A 26,765-nucleotide genomic window follows, 5' to 3' on the forward strand; every position below is an offset into this window, starting at 1 on the left:
ATTCTTTTTTTTTTTTTTAAGATTTTTATTTATTTATTTGACAGACAGAGATCACAATAGGCAGAGAGGCAGGCAGAGAGAGAGAGTGGGGGAAGCAGGCTCCCTGCTGAGCAGAGAGCCTGATGCGGTGCTTGATCCCAGGGCCCTGGGATCATGACCTGAGCTGAAGGCAGAGGCTTTAACCCACTGAGCCACCCAGGCGCCCCCCGATGGTAAAAGTCTTGAAGGCAGGTTTTTGTCTTTGCTTTTTTGATCACTGGTGTAGCCAGTGACTGACATTCTAGGGGATTAAAAAGTATTTTATATGAATGAAGGGATTAATAATTGATTGAACTGGGAAGGAGAAAATCTCTGCAGTTACACGCTTTCAGAGATTAGTGGCAATCTTGAGTTAAAAGGGCAATAACTCAGTCTGAAAAAACTAACTTTATGTAACCAAGTGGGCAACCTATATTGAAATAACATACACAAGCCTATGGAAGTAAGGTAATTGCTCTGCATCTTAGGGAGACTTTATTTTCAGGCTTTTCAGTTCTCCGTTATGGACAGCCGTATTTTAAAAAGGTAAGGTATCGTTTTTACCCCTCCTGTACTCTTTTATCCTGGGGGACAGGAATTAAAGTATAAGTAAGAGAAAATGCCTAAAGCAGTGCAGTGCCTGGCCACCTGGCAGACCCTCAACACATTTTAATCCCTTTCCTTTTTCCTACCTCGTCCTCATTTATTAGAAGCCTTGTGAATTTAGAGTATCTAAACCATATTTTAGTTTTAAGATTTCAATTTGACGAAAACAACGTCGTGGAGATTCTGATTAGCCCTATTAACCCATGACTCTCAAACCCAAGAGAAAAAAAAATCTCGAGGGGGAGGGGAAACAGGAGGCGGAGCAAAAACTGAAACCAGGCCGAGAGGAAGCTGTAGAAGGAAGCTCCTTTTTGGTTGGGTTTGTCTTTTTTTAACCCCAGAGAGGCGTGACGCTCTAACTGCCGTCGTGGGTCAGTTTCCCGGAGAAGCGCCCGCCCGCCCCGAATTTCCTCGCCCGCCCTCTCGCTTCCGCCCCGCGGTGCGGTGCTGGGCGCCACCACTGGGGGCGCCTTGGGCCCCGTGGCTCTGAGGCGGCGGCGGCAGCGGCGGTCTTCCAGTCTTCGCCTTTCCCAGCTCTCAGACGGGCGGCGGCGGCGGCCAGCTGCACACCGAAAGGGCACCCACAGCCTAGGCGAGCTGCAGCACGACCGCTCCCCGCGGGCGGGCAGGGTCCGCGCCGCCGCGCTCCGGCCAGGGCTGCCGCGAGAGGCGGCGGCTGCGGCCCCTGCCCCGGCTCCGGCCGGCCCGCAGCGCCCTCCGGCCGCGCCCCCGCGCGGAGCTCGCGGCCCCGGCCATGGGGCTGCGCGGGCTCGGGGCTCCGGCGAGCTGAGGCGGCGGCGCCGGCCCGCGCGCCCCTTGGGGCCGCCCCCGCATCCCGCTCGCCGGCGTCTGGCGCTCATGATGATGAAGAAGAAGAAGTTTAAGTTTAAGGTGGACTTCGAGCTGGAAGAGCTCTCCTCGGTGCCCTTCGTCAATGGGGTCCTCTTCTGTAAGATGCGGCTGCTGGACGGCGGCAGCTTCACCGCAGAGTCCCCCAGGTAACGCGCCCTCCGCGCCCCGCGAGCCGCTGCGCCCGCCCCGCAGGGGTTTCTTCGATGGGCAGCTTGTCGTTCCTTGGCCCATTTGCTCTCTTCTCTTTCTCTAGAGACCGGTCTGAAATCAGGAGTTCATTGATCTGCACAAAGTGCTTCGCAAATGGGTCCATCTCGGCTGGGCTTGGCTCGGCTCCTGGTCTCCTGATTCCAGATGGTTCCTGGTATCTGCGCCTTCCCTCCTCAGTGCTCTAGGAATGGGAGCCATGGCCAGAAGGGAGAGAATACTTCTGGTTTCTCTTAAGACATCTTCATATTTGCGAAATGCAAAGTGGAACTCGAATTGTTAAAACCAAAAAGAACCCAAACTGCTTGAGTTTCAAGAGCCCTGGCCCTGGACAGAAACATGTGTTTAGCCTAACTCCTTTTCTCTTGGTGCTTACTCGGGGACTCAGAAGCCCAGGATGCAACCACGGTAGGCCCGATCAGGCTTGACTTGAGTCAAGTGTTCCTGGCAGACTAGACAACAGTTTGTGCCTCATAGGAGTTGCGTCTCCAGTTACTCGCTAACACTCACTGAATTACCAGTCTTGAGGTTGCCACTAGTGGCTCTCAGTGTGAAGGACTTAGAACCAGGAGAGCCCAGTTCTGCCCTCATTTTGAAATGAGGCCCTGGGCACTCTCCGGGAGAGTCTTGGCAGGTTACAGAATGAAGCCAAGGATGATAGTGTTGCTTGAGTCACTTAAGGTCTGTTTGGCAAGTTGACAGATTACCCTTAGGTTAGTTTTCCTTAAGAAAACAGGAGATTTATGGAATTTTTAAAAAATGAATTTTAAAGTTCCTGAGATCAAGGGAAGAGATGGACAGTTAATGCTTATTTTGCCTAAATTTGCGACTCAGAGACTTTATTTTTATCCTAGAAATATTCTTTCTTTTTACCTGTCATCCCTATTAGTGTAAACCCATAAGGTCGATGGGTTGTGGAATTGAGGTCAGAAAATTGTCTGTGGTGGCAACGCTGAAGCCTATAGATGCCAGAAAATGTAAATGGCTAGTTGGCCAAAGCAAAGGATATATAAAGCGTTATCGACTTTCAGAATTAAAAAAACAGTTACCCGAGGATATTTTTTAAGATTAAACTGTGCTGCCAAATCTTTTGTGGTTATCCAGCTAATTAATTGCACTACAATCATTTTTAACACACTGGTGAGAGAACAGTGTAACTTAAAATGGTACAGCAAATATTGTACCAGCTCCTCAAGTGTGGACAAGCCAAAACCAATTCTTGAATGTCCTGTGGGTGCAAATGACTGTCTTACCCTGGGTCTTACCCTTTTCTTTCCGGGTCCCACCTGGCCACTTTGGGCTGTTAGACCAGCTCTTTTGGGTCAGTGGTGACACCTTGTGGTCAGGGTACCTCTTTCTTACCTCTTTCTCGCTCAGATTATTGATTTGGCTTGCTACTCACAAATCAAGTTATTCTAGTATTGCACACGGCCATTTATTAAGCAAATACATTTAGGTTGGGTCCTTTAAGTATATTACCTTATTTCATGCTGATAGCTAACCTGTAAGGTAGGGATTCCCGTTTTGTGGATGAATAAACTGAGTCTCAGAAGGCTCAACTTAACCAAGGCCTGCAGATCTGGTAAGTAAAATGTCAAAATCTTGATACAGGTCTGCCTGATTTCAAACAGATTGATGCCAGATGAAGGAGAAAATTATGTGTTGTGCTGAATGGGGAGATTCCTAATAGTTTTAATAAGCAAGGGGTGTAATTTGATTTCTCATTTGCAAGAGTTGGAAAAAACAGAGTTTTCTGGGTTCAATTTACCCCTTTCTCTTCCAACAAAAATATGGCCTTAATAAAAATCAGTAAGGTTAAGAATAGTGCTCTATATAGCCAAACAAACAAAAATCCCTACAGTTTGGAAGGAAATGACTCATAATAAGGAATCTGTGCCTTGTTAGTTAGAGGTAATTGGTGTAAATAAAGCTAAGAGCAAGGATTTAGAATGAGGCAAATCTGAACCTGAATCCCAGCTCCATTATAAACTTGGGTGGATTGCTCAGCCTCTCAATTTCCATCTATAAAATAAAAACCATCACTGGCATATAGGGTTGCTGTGAGGATTTTTAGGAAGATGATGTACTGGAAACTGCTCTCACAGTGCTCTAGCACCCAGTCAACATTTTTAAAAAAGATTTATTTGTCAGAGAGAGAGAGAGAGAGAGTTCATGAGAGTACACACAAGCAGGGTGAGTGTCAGGCAGAGGGAGAGGCAGGCTCAGCACAAAGCAAGGAGCCCAGTGTGGGACTTGATCCAATGACCCTGGGACCATGACCTGAGTAGAAAGCAGACACTTAACTGACTGAGTCATCCAGGTGCCTACATCTAATCAACATTTAAAGAGAAGACAAAGAGCTTGTCTAAGAGGGTTTGCTTCCTTTAAGATATTGATACTTAATTCCTTTATTCTGACAACTATAAGAGTGTTGGTTTGAAAAAGATCTCATTTTTACAAGAAAAAAAAATTGAAACACCTAAGGTTATGAATTATTTTTAAATTGCATAACTTAATTCTTGGATGCCAGTCTAGGCATTGCATCTCTGATTAAATGCTAGATTTTAATTAAAAAATATATATATAAGGGGCACTCAGGTGGCTCAGTCGGTTGTGTCCCATTCTTGATTTCGGCTCAAGTCATGATCTCAGTGTCCTGAGATCAAGCCCCGATCTGTCTCCATGCTCACTGTAGATTCTTCTTGTCCTGGCACTTTGCTCTTCCCTCTTTAAAATAAATAAATTAATTAAATCTTAAATCTTTACGATAAAAAAACTTGTTGCCAACCCCCCCCAAAAAAAAACACTTTATATGCCTCTTATAAATCAAATATGGTTAACACTATAACATTTCTCCCTTAAAAATATGAAATTAACTACATAGAAAAGGGTTAACATAGCAGGCCCAAGACTACTTTTCTTAGAAAGACCTGCTTACACTGTTTTTGCTGGCATCTGAGAATCAGTTCCCTACACTGATGTAAAACTTTTTTGAGTGTCTCACTGTGCCGAGACTACAAACAATGTGATTTTGGTCTGTTCCAGGGGGAGAGTGCCTGTACGACCAGCCCCAAATAAGCTTCCTTGGTAGACAATATGTGTTCCTGTAATTCAATGCTGGAGAAACTGAGTTCTGGGTGACTCTACTGGGAGAGGACTCTTAGAAGCTTCTACTTGGTTTCCCATGACTTTGGTCCATGGACCTTTTAGTAGGTTTTACTGATTCTGCTTTGTATCATTTCACTATAATAAATCTTAGCCATGGGGCTTCTGGCTGTCTAAGATGGTGGAGCATGCAACTCTTGATCTTGGAGTTGTGAGTTTGAGCCCCATGTAGAGATTATTAAAAAAAAAAAAAAAATCTTAGACATGAATACGACTATATGCTGAGTTCTATGAGTCTTCCTAATGGATCCCTCAACCTGGGGATGGTCTTGGGCATCACTGATACATGAATGTACGTAAAATAATAATTCATTTTTTAGAAAAAAGGCTTAGAGGAACATTGTAAATTATAGGTATATTTGACTTTATACAGCAACTAAAGAGGCAGATCATTCATTGTTCAGCACATATTAAATGAACATTTACCAGGTTTCAAGCTGTGTGGCAGGGGCTCTGAGAAGCATAACAAATATAAAGGCCCCATAAGGGGATTAGCTCTACTTAATGAAATTAGATCATAGATATATAATTACTTGACAGTAGGAGGCAACATGATTTAGTGCCTAATCAATGGGTCAGTTTGTGAGTGTTGTTGAAATTCTACAGGTAAAGAATTTATTTGCAGCTGTACTGGTTATGGAAAACCACAGTAGCTTTTCAGCTGAGCAGGCTGGGAGGATGAATTTGCATTAACAGGGAAGTGAGGGTGAGAGGTCAGCTTGAACAGGTCATCAATAGGAGCTGGTGATAGAGCAGCCTGATTGCAGAGAGAGTTCACATTGAACAGAAGCAGAAGATAAGGACTTTGAATACCATTATAGTTTGCTTTCCACTGCTCATAGGATAAAAGTCCTTTTGAGATTCTTGCACAAAGTTGTCTTATGATTAAAGTGGTATTTAAGCTGGCTAGCTGCTAATTTTTGTCAGATTCAAGAGTGGATAGACTAGAAATGGGGAGACAAATTAGGAGTCTGTTAAAATAACCCAGGCAGGAGCTAATATGAACCTGAATTTGGAGGTTTTTCATCTAAGTGTCTGATAAAATAATAACGCTATGACAAATGCCTTGATGCCATGCCAGAGTAAGGAAGTCAAGAAGAATCTTTGTTTTTGTTTCTGTCTTGTTGAGGTGTATCACAGTATACGTGAAGCATATTTGTTGATAGTATATTGTGGAGAGGATAGAGGAGGTAGGTTGTATGTTGGACACAGTACATTGAGGTGACAGTGAGCCTGATTAGCAGTTGGAGACATAGTTATTGTGGGTTTCTTAGATTCTGGTCTATTGTAAGTAAGCCTGCTTACTGAACTTTTCATCTAGAATTTCCTTACCCGTTTTGCCTTTTTAAAGATTAGCAGTGAAAATTAATTTTAGAATTTTATTTTATTTTAAGATTTTATTTATTTATTTGAGAGAGAGAGACAGTGAGAGAGAGCATGAGCAAGGAGAAGGTCAGAGGGAGAAGCAGACTCCCCATGGAGCTGGGAGCCCGATGCGGGACTCGATCCCAGGACTCCGGGATCATGACCTGAGCCGAAGGCAGTCGTCCAACCAACTGAGCCACCCAGGCGTCCCTAATTTTAGAATTTTAGAAGTTTCTGCTGGAAAAGTGTGTTTAGTGAACAGGTTAGAAAAAATATAAAGACTAGAAAGTGTATATTTGTCATAGATGTTATTAAAATTGTCAGGTTTTACATACCATAGTTAATAAAACATTCAGATAATACATTATATGATTATAGTAATCTAATAAACTGAAACCAAATTATTGCCTAATAATTTTTGAACCTTTCAAAAAGATAGAAAATTACACTATTTAAGTCTTTTAAGTGCATGCTTCCTTTTTAAAAGTATTTAAATCTCTTGAGGTGTGTTAAGACTGTCAGAGCAGGTTTCATTTCTGGTCTGCTTTAGTAACAGAATAAGGAAGAAAAATTTCCTGTATTTTTAGGATTCCCAAGTTTGCCTTATTTTGTTCATCTTTTTTTGTACTCATAGCTAAATACTTTCCCAAGTTTCACATGAGCTTGTGGCAAAAAACCATGTGAATTCAGGGAGTGTCCAGGAAGCTAATGAGCACATCTGTGTATTAGATCTTTTACTTTGTAAACAAGCTGAAGAGATTTCTTCTCTTTGGCCAGAATATGTCTTCATGTTTTCAAGATTTTAGTTCACGCAATTGTGTTTTATTATTTTGCACGTCCAGTTTTCTGAACACCATTCGTTGAAGAGTGTCCTTTTCCCACTTCATATGTCCTTATCCCGTTTTCTTGCCTCCTTTGTCCTATATTAATTGAACATACATACAAGGGTTTATTTTTGGGCTCTCTATTCTGTTTCACTGATTTATGAATGTGTTTTTATGTCTGTGTCATAGTGTTTTGATTACCATAGCTTTGTGGGATAGTTTGAAATCAGGTGGTATGATACTTTTGGCTTTGTTCTTCTTTTTCACTATTATTGTTTTGGCTATTTGGGGTCTTCAATAGTAGAGACATTTAGACAATATTAATTCTTCCAGTCCATGAGCCCAGAATTCTTTCCATTTTTTAAATGTCATCTTCAGTTTCTTTTATCAGTGTCTTATATTTTTCAGTGTATAGGTCTCTCACCTTCTTGGTTAAATTTATTCCTAAGTATTTTATTCTTTTTATACAATTATAAATGTGATTTTTTTTCCTGATTTCTCTTTCTGCTACTTAATTATTGGCATATAGAAATGCAACAGATTGGGATGCGTGGGTGGCTCAGTTGGTTAAGACACTGCCTTCGGCTCAGGTCATGATCCTGGAGTTCTGGGATCGAGTCCCGCATCGGGCTCCCGGCTCCACGGGGAGTCTGCTTCTCCCTCTGACCTTCTCCCCTCTCATGCCCTCTCTCTCTCTCTCTCTAATAAATAAATAAATAAAAATCTTTAAAAAAAAAAGAAAGAAAGAAATGCAACAGATTTGGGGGCATCTATGTGGCTCAGTTAAGCGTCTGCCTTTGGCGTAGGTCATGATCCTGTGGTCCTGGGATGGAGCCCCACATGGGGCTCCCTGATCAGTGGGGAGTCTGCTTCTCCCTCTCCCTCTCTGCTCCCCCTGCTTGTGTTCAATCTCTCTTTCACTCACTCTCTCTCAAAACAAAACAAAACACCTTACATAAAAATCTGTTGCATTTCTTTTTTTTTTTAATTAATTTCGCATCCTGCAGCTTTACTAAATTCATTTACTAGTTCTAACAGTTTTTTGGTAGTCTTTAGGTTTCTATTTATAGTATCATGTCATCTGTAAATAGTGACAGTTTCCCTTCATTTTCAAATCGTTTGCCTTTTATTTCTTTTTTTTTTTTTTTTTTTTTGCCTAATTACTGTGGTGAGGCCTTCCAATGCTGTGTTGAATAAAAATGAGGATAGTGGGCATCCTTGTCTTGTTCCTTAGATGAAAAGCTTTTAGATTTTCACTGCTGATAGGTGCCTGTGTAGCTCAGTAGATTGTTGGACTGATGATTTCAGCCCGGGTCATGATCTCAGGGTCATGAGATTGAGCACCACATCTGGCTCTGCATTAGGCATGGAGCCTGCTTGAGATTCTCTCTCTACTTCTCCTGCTGCCCCTCCTACCCTAAAAAAATTAGATTTTTCACTGTTGAGTATGATATTAGCTGTGGTTTTGTCATTTATGGCCTTTTATTATGTTGAGGTACATTCCCCTTATACCCAGTTTGTTGAGAGTTTTTATCTTAAGTGGATGCTGAATTTTATCAAATGCTTTTTCTGCTTCTATTGAGCTCATTACATGTTTTCTATCTTTCATTTTGTTAATGTGGTATATTATGTTGATTTATTTGCAGATGTTGAAACATCCTTGAATCCCTGAAATAAAACCCGTATGATCTTAGTATATGATCTTTTTAATATATTGTTGAATTTGGTTTGCTGATATTTTGTGAGCATTTTTGTACCTGTGTTCACCAGGGCTATTGGCCTGTAATTCTCTCTTTCTCTTTCTCTCTTGTTTTTTTAATGATGTCATGGTCTCAGTTTGATATCAGGGTAATGCTAGCCTCATAAAATTAGTTTAGAAGCTTTCCCTTCTCAGTTTTGTTTTGTTTTGTTCTTGAAGAGTTTGAGAAAGACAGGTATTAATCTTTGAATTTTTGGTGGAATTTACCAGTGAAGCCATCTGGTCCTGGACTCTTGTTTATTGGGAGGTTTTGATTATTGATTCATTTTCCTTACTAGTAATCAGTCTGTTCAGTTTCTATTTTCTCATGATTTAGGCTTGGAAGATTGTAAATTTCTAGAAGTTTATCCATTTCTTCTGTGTTTACAATTTGTTGGCATATAATTGTTCATAGTATCCTATTATGATCCTTTCTGTTTTGGTGATACAAGTTGTAACTTCTCCCCTTTAATTTTTTTTTTTTTTTAGAGGGAGGGTGAGGAGGGGCAGAGGAGGGGGAAAGAGAGAATCTTAAGCAGACTTCATGCCCAATGCAAACCCCAGTGGGAGGCTTGATCTCACCACCCTGAGATCATGACCTAAGCTGAAATCAAGAGTTGGAAGCTTAACCAACTGAGCCACCCATGTGCCCTCCCTTTTAATCCCAGACGATCTCCATTAATTCTGATTTTATTTATTTGAGCCATCTTTCTTTTTCTCTTGGGGGGAGTCTAGCTAAAGTTTTGTCAATTTTATTTACCTTTACAAAGAACCAGATCTTAGTTTCATTGACTATTTGTCTTCTTAATCTCTATTTCATTTATTTCCATTCTGATCTTTATTATTTCCTTCTTTCTACTATGGACTTCATTTTTTCTTCTTTCTTTAGGTATAAAGTTAAATTGCTTCTTTGAGATTTCTCTTATTTCTTGAGGTATTGCTGTGAACTTTCCATGTACAACTTTTACTGTATCACATAGATTTTGGTATGTTGTATTTCTGTTTTCATTAGTCTTTAGGTATTTTCTTAATTTTCCTTCGATTTCTTCAGTGACCTAGGAGTTGTTTAGTAACCTGTTGTTTAATTTCCATGTACTTGTAGTTTTTCCAGTTTTTTCCTTGTGATTTCTAGTTTCATACCATTGTGGTCAGAAAAGATGCATGATATTATTTCAGTCTTGAATTTATTGAGATTTGTTCTGTAGCCTGAATGTGATTGATCCTGGAGAATGTTTCATGTGTACTTGAGAAGAGTGTATATTCAGATGATTTTGGATGGAATGTTCTGTATATATCTCTTAAGTTCATCTGGTCTCATGTGTCATTTAAGGTTAATATTTCCTCATTGATTTTCTATCTGGGTGATCTATCAATTCATGTAAGTGGGGTATAAGTAAAGGTGCTGATATAATTAGGAATTAGTAAATTCTTTACTAAATTATTATATTGCTATCAATTTCTCCCTTCGGATCTGTTAATATTTGCTTTAGATATTATGGTGCTTCTATGTTGGGTGCCTTTATATCTGTAAATGTTATATCTTCTTGCTGTCTTGTGCCCTTAATCATTTTTATTATAAATAGACTGTTTTAAAGTTCATTTTATCCAATGTGAATATAGCTACACCAGCGTTCTTTTTGTTTCCATTGTCTTGGAACATCTTTTTCCATCCCTTCACTCTCAGTCTCGGTGTGCCTTTCTGAAGTAAGTCATGTAGGTAGTATATAGATGTATCTTATTTCTTAAGCTAATCATTCGCTCTGTGTCTCTTGATTGGAGAATTTAGTCCATTTACATTTAAAGTAATTATTGATAGGTATATACTTACTGCCATTCTGTTAATTGTTTTCTGGTGTTTGTAGTTCCTTTCTTCTTGTATCTTTTTTACCTTGTGATTTGATGACTTTCTTTAGTATTGTGTTTAGTGTTCCTTTCTCATTTTCTTTTGGTATTTACTATAAGTTTTTGCTTTGTGGGTACCAAGAGGCTCACATATATCATCCTATGTATATAGCAGTCTATTTTAAATTGGAAGCAACTTAAATTTGAACATGTTCAAAACCCTATGCTTTTATTCTCCCCACCACATTGTATGTTTTTGGTGTCACTTTTTACATCTTTTAATTTTATGTATCCCTTAACTAATTCTTGTGGTTTTAGCTAATCTTATTACCTTTGTCTTTTAGCCTTTTAATAGCTTTATGTTATTAATCCACTAACTTTACTACATATTTACCTTTTCCAGTGAGATTTTTACTTTCATATGTTTCTTATTATTAATTAGTTCTATTTCTTTTCAGTTTAAAGAAATCTGTTTAATATATCTTATTAAGGCAAGTTTAGTAGTGATGAATTTTGCTTTCACTTGTCTGGAAAACTCATTCTCTCTCCTTCAAATCTGAATGATAACCTTGACGGGTAGAGTATTCTTGGTTGGAAGTTTTTTTCCTTTCAGCCCTTTGGTAATCTCATGCTACTCCCTTCTGACCTGCAAAGTTTCTGCTGATAGCCTTATACATAACAATTTTGTTTTTCTCTTGCAGCTTTTAAGATTCTCTCTTTAACTTTTGACATTTTAATCATAATGTGTCTTGGTAGCTCTCTTTGGGTTCGTTGTATTTGGAACTCTCTGAGCCTCCTGGACCTGGATGTCTGTTTCCTTCCTTATGTTAGGGAAGTTTTCAGCCATAGTTCTTCAAGTAAGTGTTCTGCCTCTTACTCGCTTTCTAACCCTTGTGGGACCACTAAAACACAAATATTATTTCACTTGATATTCCTTAAATTATCTTCATTTTTTAAATTCATGTTTCTGTTTGCTGCTCTGTCTGGGTGAGTTCCATTTCTTGAATTACCAGCTCACTGATCCACAGTTCTGCTTCATCCAGTATACTGTTGAGCCCCTATGGTGTATTTTTCAGTTCGGCTATTGTATTCTTCAGCTCTGTGTCTTCTGTTTGGTACTTTTTAAAAACGTTTTCTATGTCTTTGTTGATGTTCTCATTGGGTTCATCCATTCTTCTCCAGAGTTCGATGAGCATTTTTATGACCATTACTTAGATTTTTTAAATCAGGTAGCTTACTTACCCTGCATCATCATGGCCTTTTTCTGAGGTTTTGTCATGTTTTTCTATTTGGGACTTGTTTCTTTGTTTCCTTATTTTACTTGACTCTCTGTATTTGTTTCTATGTATTAGGTAAAACAGCTACCTCTCTGTCTTGAAGGAGTGGCCTTGTGTAAGTGATCTTCCTTCTCATTCAACATTTCCCTAACTCCTGTATATCTCTCAAACCTTTGTGATTGTCTAAGCCACCTGATTTGTTCTTAATATGCCCCAGTTGTTGAGGCTCTGTCAAGACCTATTATTATGTCAAGACCTATTATGATCCAAGGAGAGGAATCTCATTTAACACCTAGTTGGGAAGCCAGACCCTCAGGCAGGAGCTTTTAAAGTTTGCAAATATATTAAAATCCTGTGGAGCCACAGTCATAATCTCTATTAGCCTCCAGACCAGGAGATTTTGAGGTACCCCCTGGGCAACAGTTGCAAAAATCTGGAAAGGTTGGGGCACCTGGGTGGCTCAGTGGGTTGAGCCTCTGCCTTTGGCTCAGGTCATGGTCTCAGGGTCTTGGGATCGAGCCCCACATCAGCCTGTCTGCTCAGCAGGGAGCCTGCCCCCCCCGCCCCCCCGCCTGCCTCTCTGCCTACTTGTGATCTCTTTCTCTGTCAAATAAATAAATAAAAATCTTAAAAAAAAAATCTGGGAAGGCTTGTTGAGCTATATCAAGGCTAGTGGGATGTACAAAGATTGTATTTCCCTGCTCATATTCCCTGGATATGCCTCCTTAGCCTCTAGATGTGTGGGAAACCTGAAGCCTATCCCTCAGGCTTCAGGTTATGTCCCGGCTAAGTAAATAGGCCTTTTTCACAGGAAGACTAGATTGTATTTCAGTCTGCTGTCTTTGTAGCGCCCAGGGCATGGTAGCCTACCAAGAGCTGTCTTTTGGACTGTTGTAGTCCTGTGGAACTCTAGAATACCAGTCCTCTTGGCTACCAGGGTCAGACACTCAACCGAGGTCCCCTATATGGATGGCACATGCCCGTTGGCTTTAGTAAAGGAGCTGAAAGGTATAGGGGGTTGGACACAGTGGGAAAATGTCTTAACTTCTTGCACTGGTAGCATTCAGCAGTGTAGCAAGAGAGTGAGTGCCTTGTCTGTATACATCCACTGACTTTAGGCTTGGGAATGGGAGGATGTCCCAACTACTCATACTGCCAGCCCCAGCCAGGGAGTAGGAGGATGGGTTGCAACAGCCAGTGCTGGCAGACTTTAGCTAGGGAGCAGGAGAACTCCACAACTGTTTATGCTCTCTGGTTTTGGCAGGTGCCACGACTGGTCACCCAACCCATCCCAGCAAGGCAGTGAGAGGATACTGCATCCAAGGTCACTCACCTGTGCTAGTAGGCAGTGTGGAGAGTTAACAGTGGTGTCTACCAGTGCCTCTACATCTGGGAAGCATCTCAACTGTCCCTTACTCCTCTGGCCAAGGCCCCCAGTTCAGTGAATGAATCTCTTCCACACAAAACCTTGCCTTCTTTTCAAACTGCTGTTTTTTCATTGGGTCACAGGGTGAGTGAGACTGTACATGAGCCCTCCAAGAGGGGAATCTCCCTTTCCTATAGCACTTTGGGATGCCCTGACATCAGACCTGTTGTTTTTACAAGCCATACATTCTGGGGGTTCATCTTCATGGTTCAGATTCCAGAGACTGGGACCCATTGTGGAGCACCCACCCTTGACTCCTCCAGAAGTTTCTGTCTGGTGAGATCCCTCCCTGTTCTGTGTCACCACACCAGGAGTCGGTTTTTGGTTTGGTTGGTTTTGTTTTTGGGGGGGTGGTGAGACTATTTCTCTGCCTCTTCTACCCATCTTGATGTAGTCCTTTTTTCCTTTGTTGTGGAGCGTACTTCATCTAGTTTTTAGATTTTTATCAAAGAGAAGTGATCCATATGTAGCTATAGATTTGGTGTATCTGTGGGAGGAAGTGAGTTCAGGATCTTCCTAGCTCCCATCTTGGACCCCCCCCACCCCCATCACAGAATTCTTTTTTTTTTTAACTTATTTATTTTTTAATTCCAGTATAATTAACATATAGTGTTATATTAGTTTCAGATATAGAACATAATGCATCAACAATTCTATACATTATTCAGTGCTCATCATGGTAAGTGCACTCTTAATCTCCACCACGTACTTCACCAATTTTCCCACCCATCTCCCCTCAGTAACCACCAATTTATTCTCTACATTTAAGACTCTTATTTTTTTGGTCTCTTTTTTCCTTTGTTCATTGTTTTATTTCTTAAATTCCACATATTAGTGAAATAAAGTATTTGTGTTTTTCTGACTGATTTATTTCTCATTATACTACCTAGATCATCCATGTTGTTGCAAATGGCAAAATTTCTTTCTTTTTTATAGCACACACATATACCACATCTTTTTTTTTTTTTTTTTAAGATTTTATTTATTCATTTGACAGACAGAGATCACAAGTAGTCAGAGAGGCAGGCAGAGAGAGAGGAGGAAGCAGGCTCCCTGCTGAGCAGAGAGCCCGATGCGGGGCTCGATCCCAGGACCCTGGGATCATGACCTGAGCCGAAAGCAGAGGCTTTAACCCACTGAGCCACCCAGGCGCCCTACACCACATCTTCTTTATCCGTTCATCAATTGATGAACACTTGGGCTGCTTGCATAATATGGCTATTGTATTTAATGCTGCAGTAAACCTAAGGGTGCATATATCCCTTCCAATTACTATTCTCATATTCTCTGGGTTAATACCCAGTAGTGTGATAACTGGATCATATGATAGTTCTATTGTTATTTTCTTGAGGACCCTCTATTCTGTTTTCCACAATGGCTGTACCAGTTTGCATTCCTACCAGCAGTGTACAGGGATTCCTTTTTCTCCACATCCTCTCCAATACTTGTTTTTTGTGTTTCTGATTTTAGCCATTTTGACTGGTGTGAGTGATAGCTTATTGTGGTTTTGATTTGCACTTCCTTGATGATGGGTGATGTTTAGCATCTTTTCATGTGTCTGTTGGCCATCTCTATGTTCTTTGGAGAATTGTCTGTTCATGTCTTTTGCCTATTTTTATTGGATTATTGGGGAACGGTAATTGAGTTGTATAAGTTCTTTATATATTTTGGATATTAACCCCTTATCAGATAGATTACTTGCAGATATCTTATTCCATTCAATACATTGTCTTTTGTTTGGTTGATTGTTTTCTTTGCTGTGCAAAAGCTTTTTATTGGGGTGCCTGGGTGGCTCAGGGGGTTAAATCCTCTGCCTTCGGTTCAGGTCATGATTCCAGGGTCCTGGGATTGAGCCCCTCATTGGGCTCTCTGCTCAGCGAGGAGTCTCCTTCCCTTCCTCTCCTTCTCTGCCTACTTGTGATCACTGTCAAATAAATAAATGGAATCTTAAAAAAAAAAAAAAGAAAGAAAAAGGTTTTTATTTTGACGTAATCCCAATAGTTTATTTTTGCTTTTGTTTCCCTTGCCTGAAGAGACAGTCTAGAAAAATGTTGCTACTGTTGATGTCAGAGAAATTACTGCCTATGCACTCTTCTAGGATTTTATGGTTTCAGGTCTCACCTTTGGGTTTCTAATCCATTTTGAGTTTATTTTTGTATATGATGTAAGAAAGTGGTTCAATTTCATTCTTTTGTATGTAGCTGTTCAGTTGTACCAACACCATTTATTGAAGAGACTTTCTTTTTCCTATTGCATATTCTTGCCTCCTTTGTTGAAGATTATTAATTGACCAAATAATCATGGGTGTATTTCTGGGCTCTTGATTTTGTTCCACTGATTTGTCTATTTTTGTTGCAGTACCATACTGTTTTGATTACTACAGCTTTGTAGTATATCTTGGTGTCTGGGATTGTGATATCTCTAGTTTTGTTCTTCTTTTCAAGATTACTTTGGGTATTCGATAGGCTCTTTTGTGGCTTCAGTCCTATGAAAAATACCATTGGTATTTTGATAGGGATTGCATTAAATCTGTCAATTGCTTTGTGTAGTATGGACATTTTAACAATATTTTTTCTCTCAATTCATTAGTATAGAATATCTTTCCATTTATTTGTATCATCTTCAATTTCTTTCATCATTGTTTTATAGTTTTCAGAATATAGGTCTTTCACCTACCTCCTTGGTTAAGTTTATTCCTAGGAATTTTATTTAGTTGGGTGCAATTGTAAATGGAATTTTCTTAATTCCCTTTTTCATTATTAGTGTATTTAAATGCAACAGGTCTTTGTATATTGATTTTTTTTGATCCTGCAACTACTGAAGTCATTTACAAATTCTGGTAGTTTTTTGGTGGAATCTTTAGGGTTTTCTGTATATAGTATCATATCATCTGCAAACAGTGACATTTTAATTCTTCCTTACCAATTTTGGATGCCTTTTATTTCTTGTCTGATGGTTGTGGTTAGGACTTTCAATACTTTGTTGAATACAGGTGGTGAGAGAGGACAACCTTGTCTTGTTCCTGATCTTAGAGAGAAAGCTTTCAGCTTTCCACCATTGAGTATGAGTCACAAACTTCTTTATACCCTGACCAGAAATGGGGTCATCTATTCACGTAATACAGTATTATAATTATGGTAGCTAAGATTTTTTGTATACTTTTCCCATGTGCTAGAAACTTGTCTAAGCCTTTATAGCCCTCAAAATACCCATAGTAGGAAGGTACTATTACTACATTATTGCTGTTATTACTTAGATTTTGTATCTGAGGAAACAGAAATACAAAGAGGCATTGAAAGTTATATAGTTAGTAAAAAGCAGATCTAGGAGGTAGGGTACACTCTTGATCACTAAATTTTGCTATCCTTCAAATTTTATGTATATAGTTTCTCATTTTTGTGTTTTAACAAAACTTTAGGTAAATATATATAGTATGACTTTTTCTGAATGCTAGTCTCAGGAAACTGGTTCCCATATGTGACACCACTAAATAGGTCGCTAGACCTGGCACCTCTAGATTTGCCCCAAATTATTGTATATCAAATATAAGAAACATAGTACTCAGGTATATGCTTCTCCCCTCCGCCCCTCACCAAGGTGTGACATTCCAGTAGGAAGTCCTCAAAATTCAGTCTCATTACTGGAGAGTTGTGCCTTGTAAAGTTATTGTTAATGCCATTTTACACCAATAAGTTAATATTCACTATGTATCACTAAGTCTTGCACAGTAGACAGTATAAATATTTATTGAAATAATACGGGTGTTTGGAGAGAAGATATGTTGTAGTTTTGCTAAAGATGACAATAACACAGAGGCCCCTAAATTAAATATATAAAGAAGTCATTTGGGGAAGTATATGCTGTTCTATGTACATAGTTATAAAGAATTAATGTTCACTTTGGGTCATCAGCCTTTGAGGGATATGGTCAAATAGAGATCCAGAGAAGTAAAGATTCTGAGGAATCTGAGGTGCCTGGGTGGTGCAGTTGGTTAAGCATCAGACTCTTGCTTTTGACTCTGGTCATGATCTCAGGGTCATGAGATCAAGCCCTGCATCGGGCCCTGCGCTCAACGCAGAGTCTGCTTATTTCTCTCTCCCTCTTGCTCTGCCCTTCCCTGCCCTCTCTTTCTCTCAAATAAATAAATAAATCTTTTAAAAAAAATTCTGAAGAATCTTGAATTGTGAGGTGAGTCTCAAGAGAGAAGATGATAGTTTTCAAATACTAAACTAAAAAAAGTATGTGTATATATATTTTAGATTTTTAATTTTATTTAATTCTTATAAAATCTCTTTTATAGGGGTGTTATCTCCTATTGGGTTAGGATATATGTTGGGTGCTGAAAACATATATTAAAAAGTAATAAGTGGCTTAAAAGATATAGACGTTTATTTCTCTCATTAAAATTCTAAGCTGATGTGGTGGCTCTCCACTGGCAAGTTGTCAGGGACCCTGGCTTTATCTTGTTGCTCTGTCATGCCCAGGGTATTGTTCTCATCCACAGGGACTAAGTTAGTTCAGCCCACATCTGAATTTTAGCCACTAGAAAGAAGGAAAGGGGAAGGGGAGGTTCCTATTGCCCAGAGCCCATGACCAGAACTTAAGCAGAAAGCCAAATCCAGCCCCAAGAAAGGCTGAGAACTATAGTCTTTGCTGGATGTCCATGTGCCCATGGACTTTACTTTCAGTAAAGTCCAATACTTTCAGCCCAATAACTTTACATTCAGTTATGATACAGAGAAGGGGAGGACAGATATCAGGGAACAGTTAGCCTCTGTCATACCACTGTTTTGTTTTGGGTTTTGTTGGTTTTATGTAGGCTTCATGCCCAGCCTGGAGCCTAACATGGGACCAAACTCATGACACTGAGACCAAGACCTGAGCTGAAGTCAAGAATCGGACGCTTGGGACACCTGGGTGGCTCAGTTGTTTAATGATCTGCCTTTGACTGAGGTCATGATCCCAGGGTCCTGAGATCGAGTCCCACATCAGGCTTCCTGCTGAGTGGGGAGCCTGCTTCTCCCTCTGCCTAATAGTCCCCCTGCTTGTGTGTGTGTGTGTGTGTGCACACGCACGCACATGTGCATGCTCTCTCTCTCTCTCTGACAAATACATAAATAAAACATTTTTTAAAAAAAGAGTGGAATGCTTAACCTACTGAGCCACCCTGGCACCCCTGTCATGCCACTGTTTTAGAAATGAGAAAGTTGATCCATAGAAAACAACATAATTTGTTCAAGGTCACCAATCAATTAAATGAAAGATATTTGAAAGACTGTCTCATAAAAGAAGAATAAGTTTATGCTGGGTACATCAAAGGATGGAACCTTAGATTAGTGGGGACATGTTAAAGAAGGCATGTCTCTATCCAATGTAATATTAGAAAAGTAATCTCTAATATTTAGAAGAGTTCAGTAGTGAATATGCTATCTTGGTACCCTGTTCATTTGTCAGGGACGTTGTCCTTCATTAGAAGGATTGATGACCTAGATGATTCTCATGACCCTTTCTGACTCCAGGATTCTATGATTAGGCTTTCCGTTGTATTTCCTAATACCACTCTTCCTAAATCACCCATTTTAGCCCAGACTGGTCAGCTTATAGTAGCCAAATGTTGGTATGTTTCTGTCTCCTTTGTACTCTCTCCTTTTCTTACCTCTTCTTCACCATTCTTGTCATTGATTCAAATTCCTACCATTCGTCAAGAGCTGAATCAAATATCTCATTGGCTTTATGTCCATACTTGTCCCAACCTACAATCCACCCACTGCTTTCCTGCCATGTTTACTACACATAGTGTGTCCTTAATAAATGTCTGTTATCTGTTGAATGAATGAAATCCTTCCTCACTGTCTCACTCTGATTTTACCTTTCACTCAATTTCTATAGTTCTTGTTTTTACCCACCAGTCATTTTACCCAAATTTGTTCTTTTAATTGCCTTCATAAAAAATTTCCATGCAGTGTAAACTTATGGTAGTAAAAATAAATACAAGAAAAGGTAGAAAGAAGTATTTAATTGTTTTTTGGAGTGGGGGGTAGACAGGGGAAGTGTCATGGAAGAGAATTCCTTAGCAAGGTTTTGAAAAAAGTCTAGCTGGAGAAGGAAATGAAATGATAGAAGAAATAGTACATATACACAGTGGCAAGGCACAGCGGCATGGTATGTACTGGAAGCACTGTGAATCCAGGTTTGCCCCGCTATCCAGGCGTAGAGCATTCCTATGAAATCTTTCCTAAGGCAACGGCATAAGGTAGAGAGTACCACCCCCCTTTCCAAAAGTTCACATTCTGCCACTTCACGTTTAGGAAAGATCCACCTTATTTAATGGTAACAGCTTTTTTTGTGAAAGCAAAAATCCTCCTCAGATTTCTTTCCTTTAGCAGGCACTAATGTAGGTGTCTCCTAAATATGAAGTGACAAAACACAGACTTTCAGAGTGAGGCATAGTATTACAATATTTTCTACCCTTATTTTCTGGTTCTGCTTTCTATAGTTTTGATTACCAGAGATCGAGTGCAGTAAGGAAGATCCTCCTTCTAACATGTAGTCAGAAGGTGAGCAGTAGCCTGAGGCTGTGGCACAATGCCTATGTCATTTGACTCACTCAGCACAGACATTTTGTCATCTCACATCATCACGAAAAGGGAGAGTACTGTACGGTATTTTAGGAGAGAGACCACATCTGTTTCCTTGTTAGTTATCTTTGCCAGTCTCTTACTGTGCCTACTTTATAAATTAAACTTTATCATAAATATGCATAGGAAAAAACATAGTACAAATAGGATTCTGTGGTTTTAGGCATCCACTGGGAGTCTTGGAATATATCCCCCCAGATAAGGGGGGGCACTACTATAATCGTGTATTATGCTAACACATTAAAAGAGGGAGAGAGAATGGTCTCTACAAGGAGTCTGGACTTTAATACTCTAGGATCTATGGAGCCAAAAGCAGAGGAGTGACTTATGCAAAGTTAGTAGGTTGGCTTAAGTCTGGAATTTAAGAGAATTCTTTTTTTTTTTTTAATATTTTATTTATTTATTTGACAGACAGAGATCACAAGTAGGCATAGAGGCAGGCAGAGAGAGAGGAGGAAGCAGGCTCCCCACTGAGCAGAGAGCCCGATGCGGGGCTCGATCCCAGGACCCCGGGACCATGACCTGAGCTGAGGGCAGAGGCTTTAACCCACTGAGCCACCCAGGCGCCCCTGGAATTTAAGAGAATTCTTATCTGACAACCTTAACTTTCTCAGTAGCGACCAAAAAGGGGGAGAATAAGGAACATGGGGATCATGATAAAAGATCAGAAAAGCTTCTGTAAGTGATGGGAGAGAAAGCTGACCAAAGACAAATCCAAAAGGCCTAACTAGAACTTAAAACATGAACTTTAGAGGCACCTGGGCAGCTCAGTCAGTTAAGCATCCCAACCTTTGATTTTGGCTCAGGTCATGATCTCAGGGTCATGAGATCAAGCCTCATGTTGGGCTCCACACTGATCGTGGAGCCTGATTGGGATGCTCCGTCTCTCCCTCTGCCCCACCCCCCATGATTGCTATCTCTCTCTCTCTCTCTCTAAAGAAACCATGAATTTTAGTGATGGCAGTGCGTATGTTCATGCAATCTTCTCCAGCAGTGCTCATAGGTTTGAGATAGGAAAAAAAGTGGACAGAAAATTTGATCCAGGTTTAGATATTGTAGATATGTGAAAAGGCCAAGGAGGCAAGGGAATTAGAGTGTTGGTGAGAAAGGAATTTTAAGCAGTTGCTCATGGGCTCCATACTTCATAAGGAAAGAAGCCAGGCCAGGAAGATAAATCAGGAAAACAAAATGGTTAGATGATACAGGTCTCAGTGATTGTAAAGAAAAGTACATGTGAAAGGAATGAGGCTATGACAGAGTTGCTGGAGTCAGAGATGTGCTCAGAGAGCAGGATATTGAAGCTTTAAGGATCCTTCCTTCAGTTTTGAGTCAGGAGGGTTGGCAAGGTGCAGTGTTACTAAAGTGGTGGGTGTGAAGATAGGTATAGGGCAAAGAACTCTGGGTGTAGGGTGTTAGGTCATTTGCATGGTGTTAAAATAGCCAGTATGACTGCAGGTGTTGGGGCCAAAAGAGATAAAAAAAATCAGTACTTCATTGGGACATTAACTAGGAGAGGAGGAAAGTAGTCTTACATTATGGCCTGATGTTACATGCCTCAGGCTTGGAAGTAGAAGAGTTACAGCTTACTTCATTGGGACATTAACTAGGAGAGGAGGAAAGTAGTCTTACATTATGGCCTGATGTTACATGCCTCAGGCTTGGAAGTAGAAGAGTTACAGCTTACAAATAACATTGCGGGGCTAGGAATATGCTAGTGCTGCCTTCTGTGGAAGATGGGGGTGGAAAATAAACATCACCTACTCTCAAAGACTTCAGCACAGTGTTCTTATGAGATAGTTGGTTTTGGTTAGGCAGTGAGTGGAGTGTTGTTACATGAAGAGGTAAGAGTGTACTTAACCCTCTGGGATCAAGGTTTCAGGTGACACGTCAGATGAGTTGGGAAGGAGAACAGCAACAGGAGAATGAATCAGAGCGAGGAAGAATAAAACAGTAGGAAAGAGCCTGCTGGGGATTCAGAAGGGCTAGGCAAGGACCTGCATCTTGGTCTTCTTCTGTGGATTACAGGGATGAGAGTATGCATAGAACTGAATAGCCTGAAGATTTCTAATATGGACATGAAATAATTTAGTGCTCTAAGGCCCAGGTAATACAAGACAGTTGTTCCAGCTGTCTCTACTACTTCTAGGCATGCAAGAACAAGGTCATGTGTGTCTTGCCTTCCACTTCCTAGAAAGCCTTCTCCTTGATCATCTGTGTCTCTGTTTCACAGCCCCTACCTACAGATTTGATCTTTACCTTCCCTAATCTTGTCACCCAGTTTCAGAGGATAACTGTTCTTCCTTCTGTTTAGTGCCAACCCACTCCCCTGTATCGCTGACCCCACCTCCACCTAACTTCCCTCTTTCTCTCTTTCTGTACAGTTCTGACCCAAACTTCATGAAAAAATAATCCACATTTGCTGCTTCTTAAGCATTCCTTCTTCCTGCCTCAACCCTATACTCTGATATCTACCCTGCCAATCAGTGGAAACCGTCCTTGCTGACCTCATCAGCCACCTCTAATTGCCATATCTGGTCAATATTTTCTCATTCTCATGTTTGTGTACTATTTGAAGTCACCTGGTAAGTACCAATTTCTTGAAACTTGACTACTTTTGTTTCCATGAATTTTCGTCTCCACCTTAACGTCCCACTTCTGATTCCTCTGAGGTCACTTCTGTTCACCTTCTTTTCTTCTCTTCTTCTTCCTTCTTCTATCTTCTTCTTTTTTCTTCTTTCTTTTTCTTCTTAACTGCCTTTATTTTTTGAGCAGTATTATGTTCCCAGCAAAATTGAGTGGGAAGTATAGAGAGTTCCCATGTACCCCCTGTCCCACACATGCACATCTCCCCCATTGTCCACATCTCCCAGCAGAAGGTATGTTTGTTACCATTGATGGACCTACATTGGCACATCATTATCACCTAAAGTCCATGGTTTTCATTCAGGTTCACTCTTGGTGTTCCATATCCCATGGGCTTTGACAAATGTGTTCTGACATGTATCCACCTTTGCAGTGTATAGAATAGTTTCAGTGCCCTCAAAATCTTCTTTGTCATCTATTCATTCCTCCTTTTCCCTAAACCCAAACTCCATAGATGAGCCTTTTCTAGAGTTTCATATAATTGGAATCATACAGCAAGTAACCTTATTCAGATTGGCTTCTTTCACTCAGTAATATGCATTTAAGGTTCTTCCATGTCTTCATAGCTGGATAGCTCATTTCTTTTTATCACCAAATAATAATTTGGTGGTCCAAATGTACTACAAATGATCTGTTCATCTACCATTCATTGTATATGTATGTGTATATATATATGTGTATGTGTGTGTATACATTTATATATATTTACTTTATATTTAATTTTTATTTGTTATGTATTTATTTATATGATTTATAAATTTGTATATATTAATTTATATATGTGTGTATGTATAAAATTCCATTTATGAGAGTTACCTAGGGTGGTCATATTCATAGAGACAGAAAGTAGAATGATGGTTGCTAGGACCTTGGGGGAGGAAGGAATGGGAAATTATTTAATGTGTATAGAGTTTCACTTTTACAAGAGGAAAAGAGGTCTTAGAGATTTGATACAGCATGAATGTATTTAAGACTACTGAACTGCACACTTAAAAATGGTTAAGATAGTAAATTTTCTGTTATGTGTATTTTACCACAGGTTTTGTTTTTAGTCTTTTTTTTTTTTTTAAGATTTATTTATTGGACAGACAGAGATCATAAGCAGGCAGAGAGAGAGGGAGGGGGAAGCAGGCTCCCTTCTGAGCAGAGAGCCCGATGCGGGGCTTGATCCTAGGACCCTGAGATCATGACCTGCGAAGGCAGAGGCTTTAACCCACTGAGCCACCCAGGCGCCCCTCTTTTTTTTTTTTTTTTTTTTTTTTTTAGAGAGAAAAAACGTGCGTGCACGTGAGGGAGGGGGAGAGGGAGGAGAGAGAAAATTTCAAGCAGACTCCACACTATGTGTGGAGCCTGACATAGGGCTTGATCCCACAACCCTGAGATCATGACCTGAACCAAAACCAAGAGTTGGATGCTTAACTGACTGAGCCACCCAGATGCCCTTTACCACAATTTTTAGATGAAAAAGTATTTCAGTCCCCCCATTTTTATTTGATCAAGCCAATTACTTACATATTAGTATATTTAGGTAAAGTTGATTAGTATTAAGAAGAATGTTTTCTCCTTTTTAAACTTCATGGTACAGGAACATTTTGCCATGAATTTTCTGCAATAGCATTGATGAATCCATTCAGTTATTCTGCAAACTATGTGATTTCTTAAAATTAAGACATATAGGTTTATGTTGTAATTAATTTTTACCTAACAAAATTAGGCAATTCCCTCTTTTTCTCACTTGTATTTGTGCTTTTTAAAGCAATTTTTGCTTGTACTATAAGTCTTGAGATATATCTTATTTGTTCATCAACAAATAGCATTTATTGATAATATCATGTCAAATTTATCCTTTATTAAATGTATTACCTTAATAAATTTGTTCTTTTTTATAAAGATTTTTAAAAATTTATTCTTTTGCAAGAGAGACACAGACAGCATGAGAGAGAGAAAGAGAGAGAGAGAACATGCACGCAAGCAGGAGCAGGGGGAAGAGGAAGGAGAGAGGGAGAAGCAGCCTTCTCACCAAGCAAGAAGCCTGATGTGGGGCTTGATCCCAGGACCCTGGGATCATGACCTGAGCCGAAGTCAGATGCTTAATGGACTGAACCACCCAGGCACCACAGTAAATTTGTTCTATGAAAGTTCTGTATAAGACATTTATTTTCATCTTTTGCATGAGCCCTTTTCATTATCTCAAAGCATATATCCTTCATAACCGTTTATAAATATATTATAATAAAATAATATATATTATATAATTGTTACTGTAAACATAGGTATAAAATACAATTTTTAATCATCAGAAAGTCTGTAGTTTAGTTAGAGATACTAATACATATATTGTTAAATGCAGCACAGAGTAGAGTGACAAAGTCTACAGTAAATGTACAAGTCAAATTGTATGGCAGTTCAAAGGAGAAAGAGAGCATGTGATCTAAGCTTTGAAAGATTAGTAGGACTTTTCCAGTAGGGGTAAAATGGGATGGGAGAACATCAGACTTTTTGACTTGTGTTTATTATTAAAAGCCGTCTTAGGGATGCCTCGGTGGGTCAGTCGGTTAAGCATCTGCCTTCGGCTCAGGTAATGATTCCAGTGTCCTGGGATTGAGCCCCACATCGGACTCCTGGCTCAGCAGGGAGCCTGCTTCTTCCTCTGCCTCTGCCTGCCACTCTGCCTGGCTGTGCTCTCTTTCTCTCTGATAAATAAATAAATAAAATCTTTTAAAAAAAAGAAAAACAACGGTCTTAAAGAGCAGTACATTAATACTGAATCTTCATCAGGAAAGCATTTTCTAGTGTAGCCTTTTTGTAAAACAGACTGGTGATTCCTCAGATGTGAAAACAGTTCCATATAACCTGGCAGTTCCTCTTAATATACCTAATTGAAAATGAAAACAAGTCAACACAGGGGTGCCTGGCTGGTTCGGTCAGTGGAACATGGGACTCTTGATCTTGGGGTTGTAAGTTCAAGCACCACTTTGGGTGTGCAGATTACTTAAAAATAAAATCTTTAAAAAAAAAAAAGAAAAAACATCAACACAAACACTTGTACATGACTTTACATAGCAACATTAATCATAATAGTCAAAAGTCAAAACAACTCCAATGTCTGTCAGCTGATCAAATGGATAAATGTGGGACATCCATACAATAGAATATTTTTCAGCAATAAAAAATGAAGTACTGATACATGCTACAACATGGATGAACCTTGAAAACATCATGGTCAGTGAAAGAAACCATCACAAAAAGCTATATATTATATGATTTCCTATTCTGGACATTTCATTTAAATTCAATCTATGGAGACAAAAAGTAAATTAGTAGTCACCCAGGCCTAGAGACTTGGGGGGAAAGGGAGAGTGACTGCTGATGAGGTTTCTTTTGGAGGGGATGAAAAGTTTCTAAAACAGATTGTGGTGGTTTCACAATCTGAATACACTAAAAACCATTGAATTTTACATTTTAAATGGATGAAGCTTATAGTGTGGGAATTATATCTCAATAAAGTTGTTTTTAAAAAGCATTTCATGTTGTACCTAGCCAGCTCAGTCCATAGAGCATGCAGCTCTTGATCTCAGGGTCATGAGTTCAGGTCCCATGTTGCCAGTGGAGCCTAATTAAATAATAAAAATAAAAATAAGTAATAATAATGGGGCATCTGGATGGCTCAGTCAGTTAAGCATCTGACTCTTGATGTCAGCTCAAGTCGTAATCTCATGGATTGTGAGATTGAGTCCCATGTTGGGCTCTGTGCTGAGCATGGAGTCTGCTTTAGATTCTCTCCCTCTCCTCCACTGCTTATGCTTGAGCTCTATCCCTCTCTCTAAAATAATAATAATAATAATAATAATAATAATAATAATTAATAAAGCATTTTCTGACAAAACTCTATTAAACCAATCTAAGTCCTTGGACAGTTTTCTATACAGTTCATTCCTTCATTTAACAAATATTCGTGTGTCTACTATGTGCCAGGCACTGTTCCAGGCAGTTGAACTATTTCTATTACTTTTCACTTCAGTTTTGCATAAAATTATTTTTCTTGGTGATTATTCTCTTCTTTGTATATTTTGCAATAAACATGAGTTAAAAACAAGTATAAACATTATAATATCTTAGTTTTTATTAGTCTTTTAGAGTGTGTATAGTGGCTATTTTTTTATA

At 39.6% G+C, this 26,765-nt stretch overlaps 1 protein-coding gene across 1 annotated transcript in view; it reads left to right on the forward strand.

Moving 5' to 3' along the window:
* Window positions 1-1,357: 1,357 nt before the first annotated feature.
* LOC111143378 (family with sequence similarity 102 member B) overlaps window positions 1,358-26,765 on the forward strand; it is an 83,947-nt gene continuing 58,539 nt past the window's right edge. The window contains exon 1 of the mRNA XM_022497081.1: window positions 1,358-1,622. Within this exon, the coding sequence (XP_022352789.1) occupies window positions 1,483-1,622 (140 nt within the window). The 5' untranslated portion in view covers window positions 1,358-1,482. The remainder of the gene's footprint in view (window positions 1,623-26,765) is intronic.

The sequence above is a fragment of the Enhydra lutris genome, unplaced genomic scaffold (assembly GCF_002288905.1).
Source record: "Enhydra lutris kenyoni isolate GAN:26980312 unplaced genomic scaffold, ASM228890v2 scaffoldscaffold9, whole genome shotgun sequence".
NCBI lineage: Eukaryota > Metazoa > Chordata > Mammalia > Carnivora > Mustelidae > Enhydra > Enhydra lutris.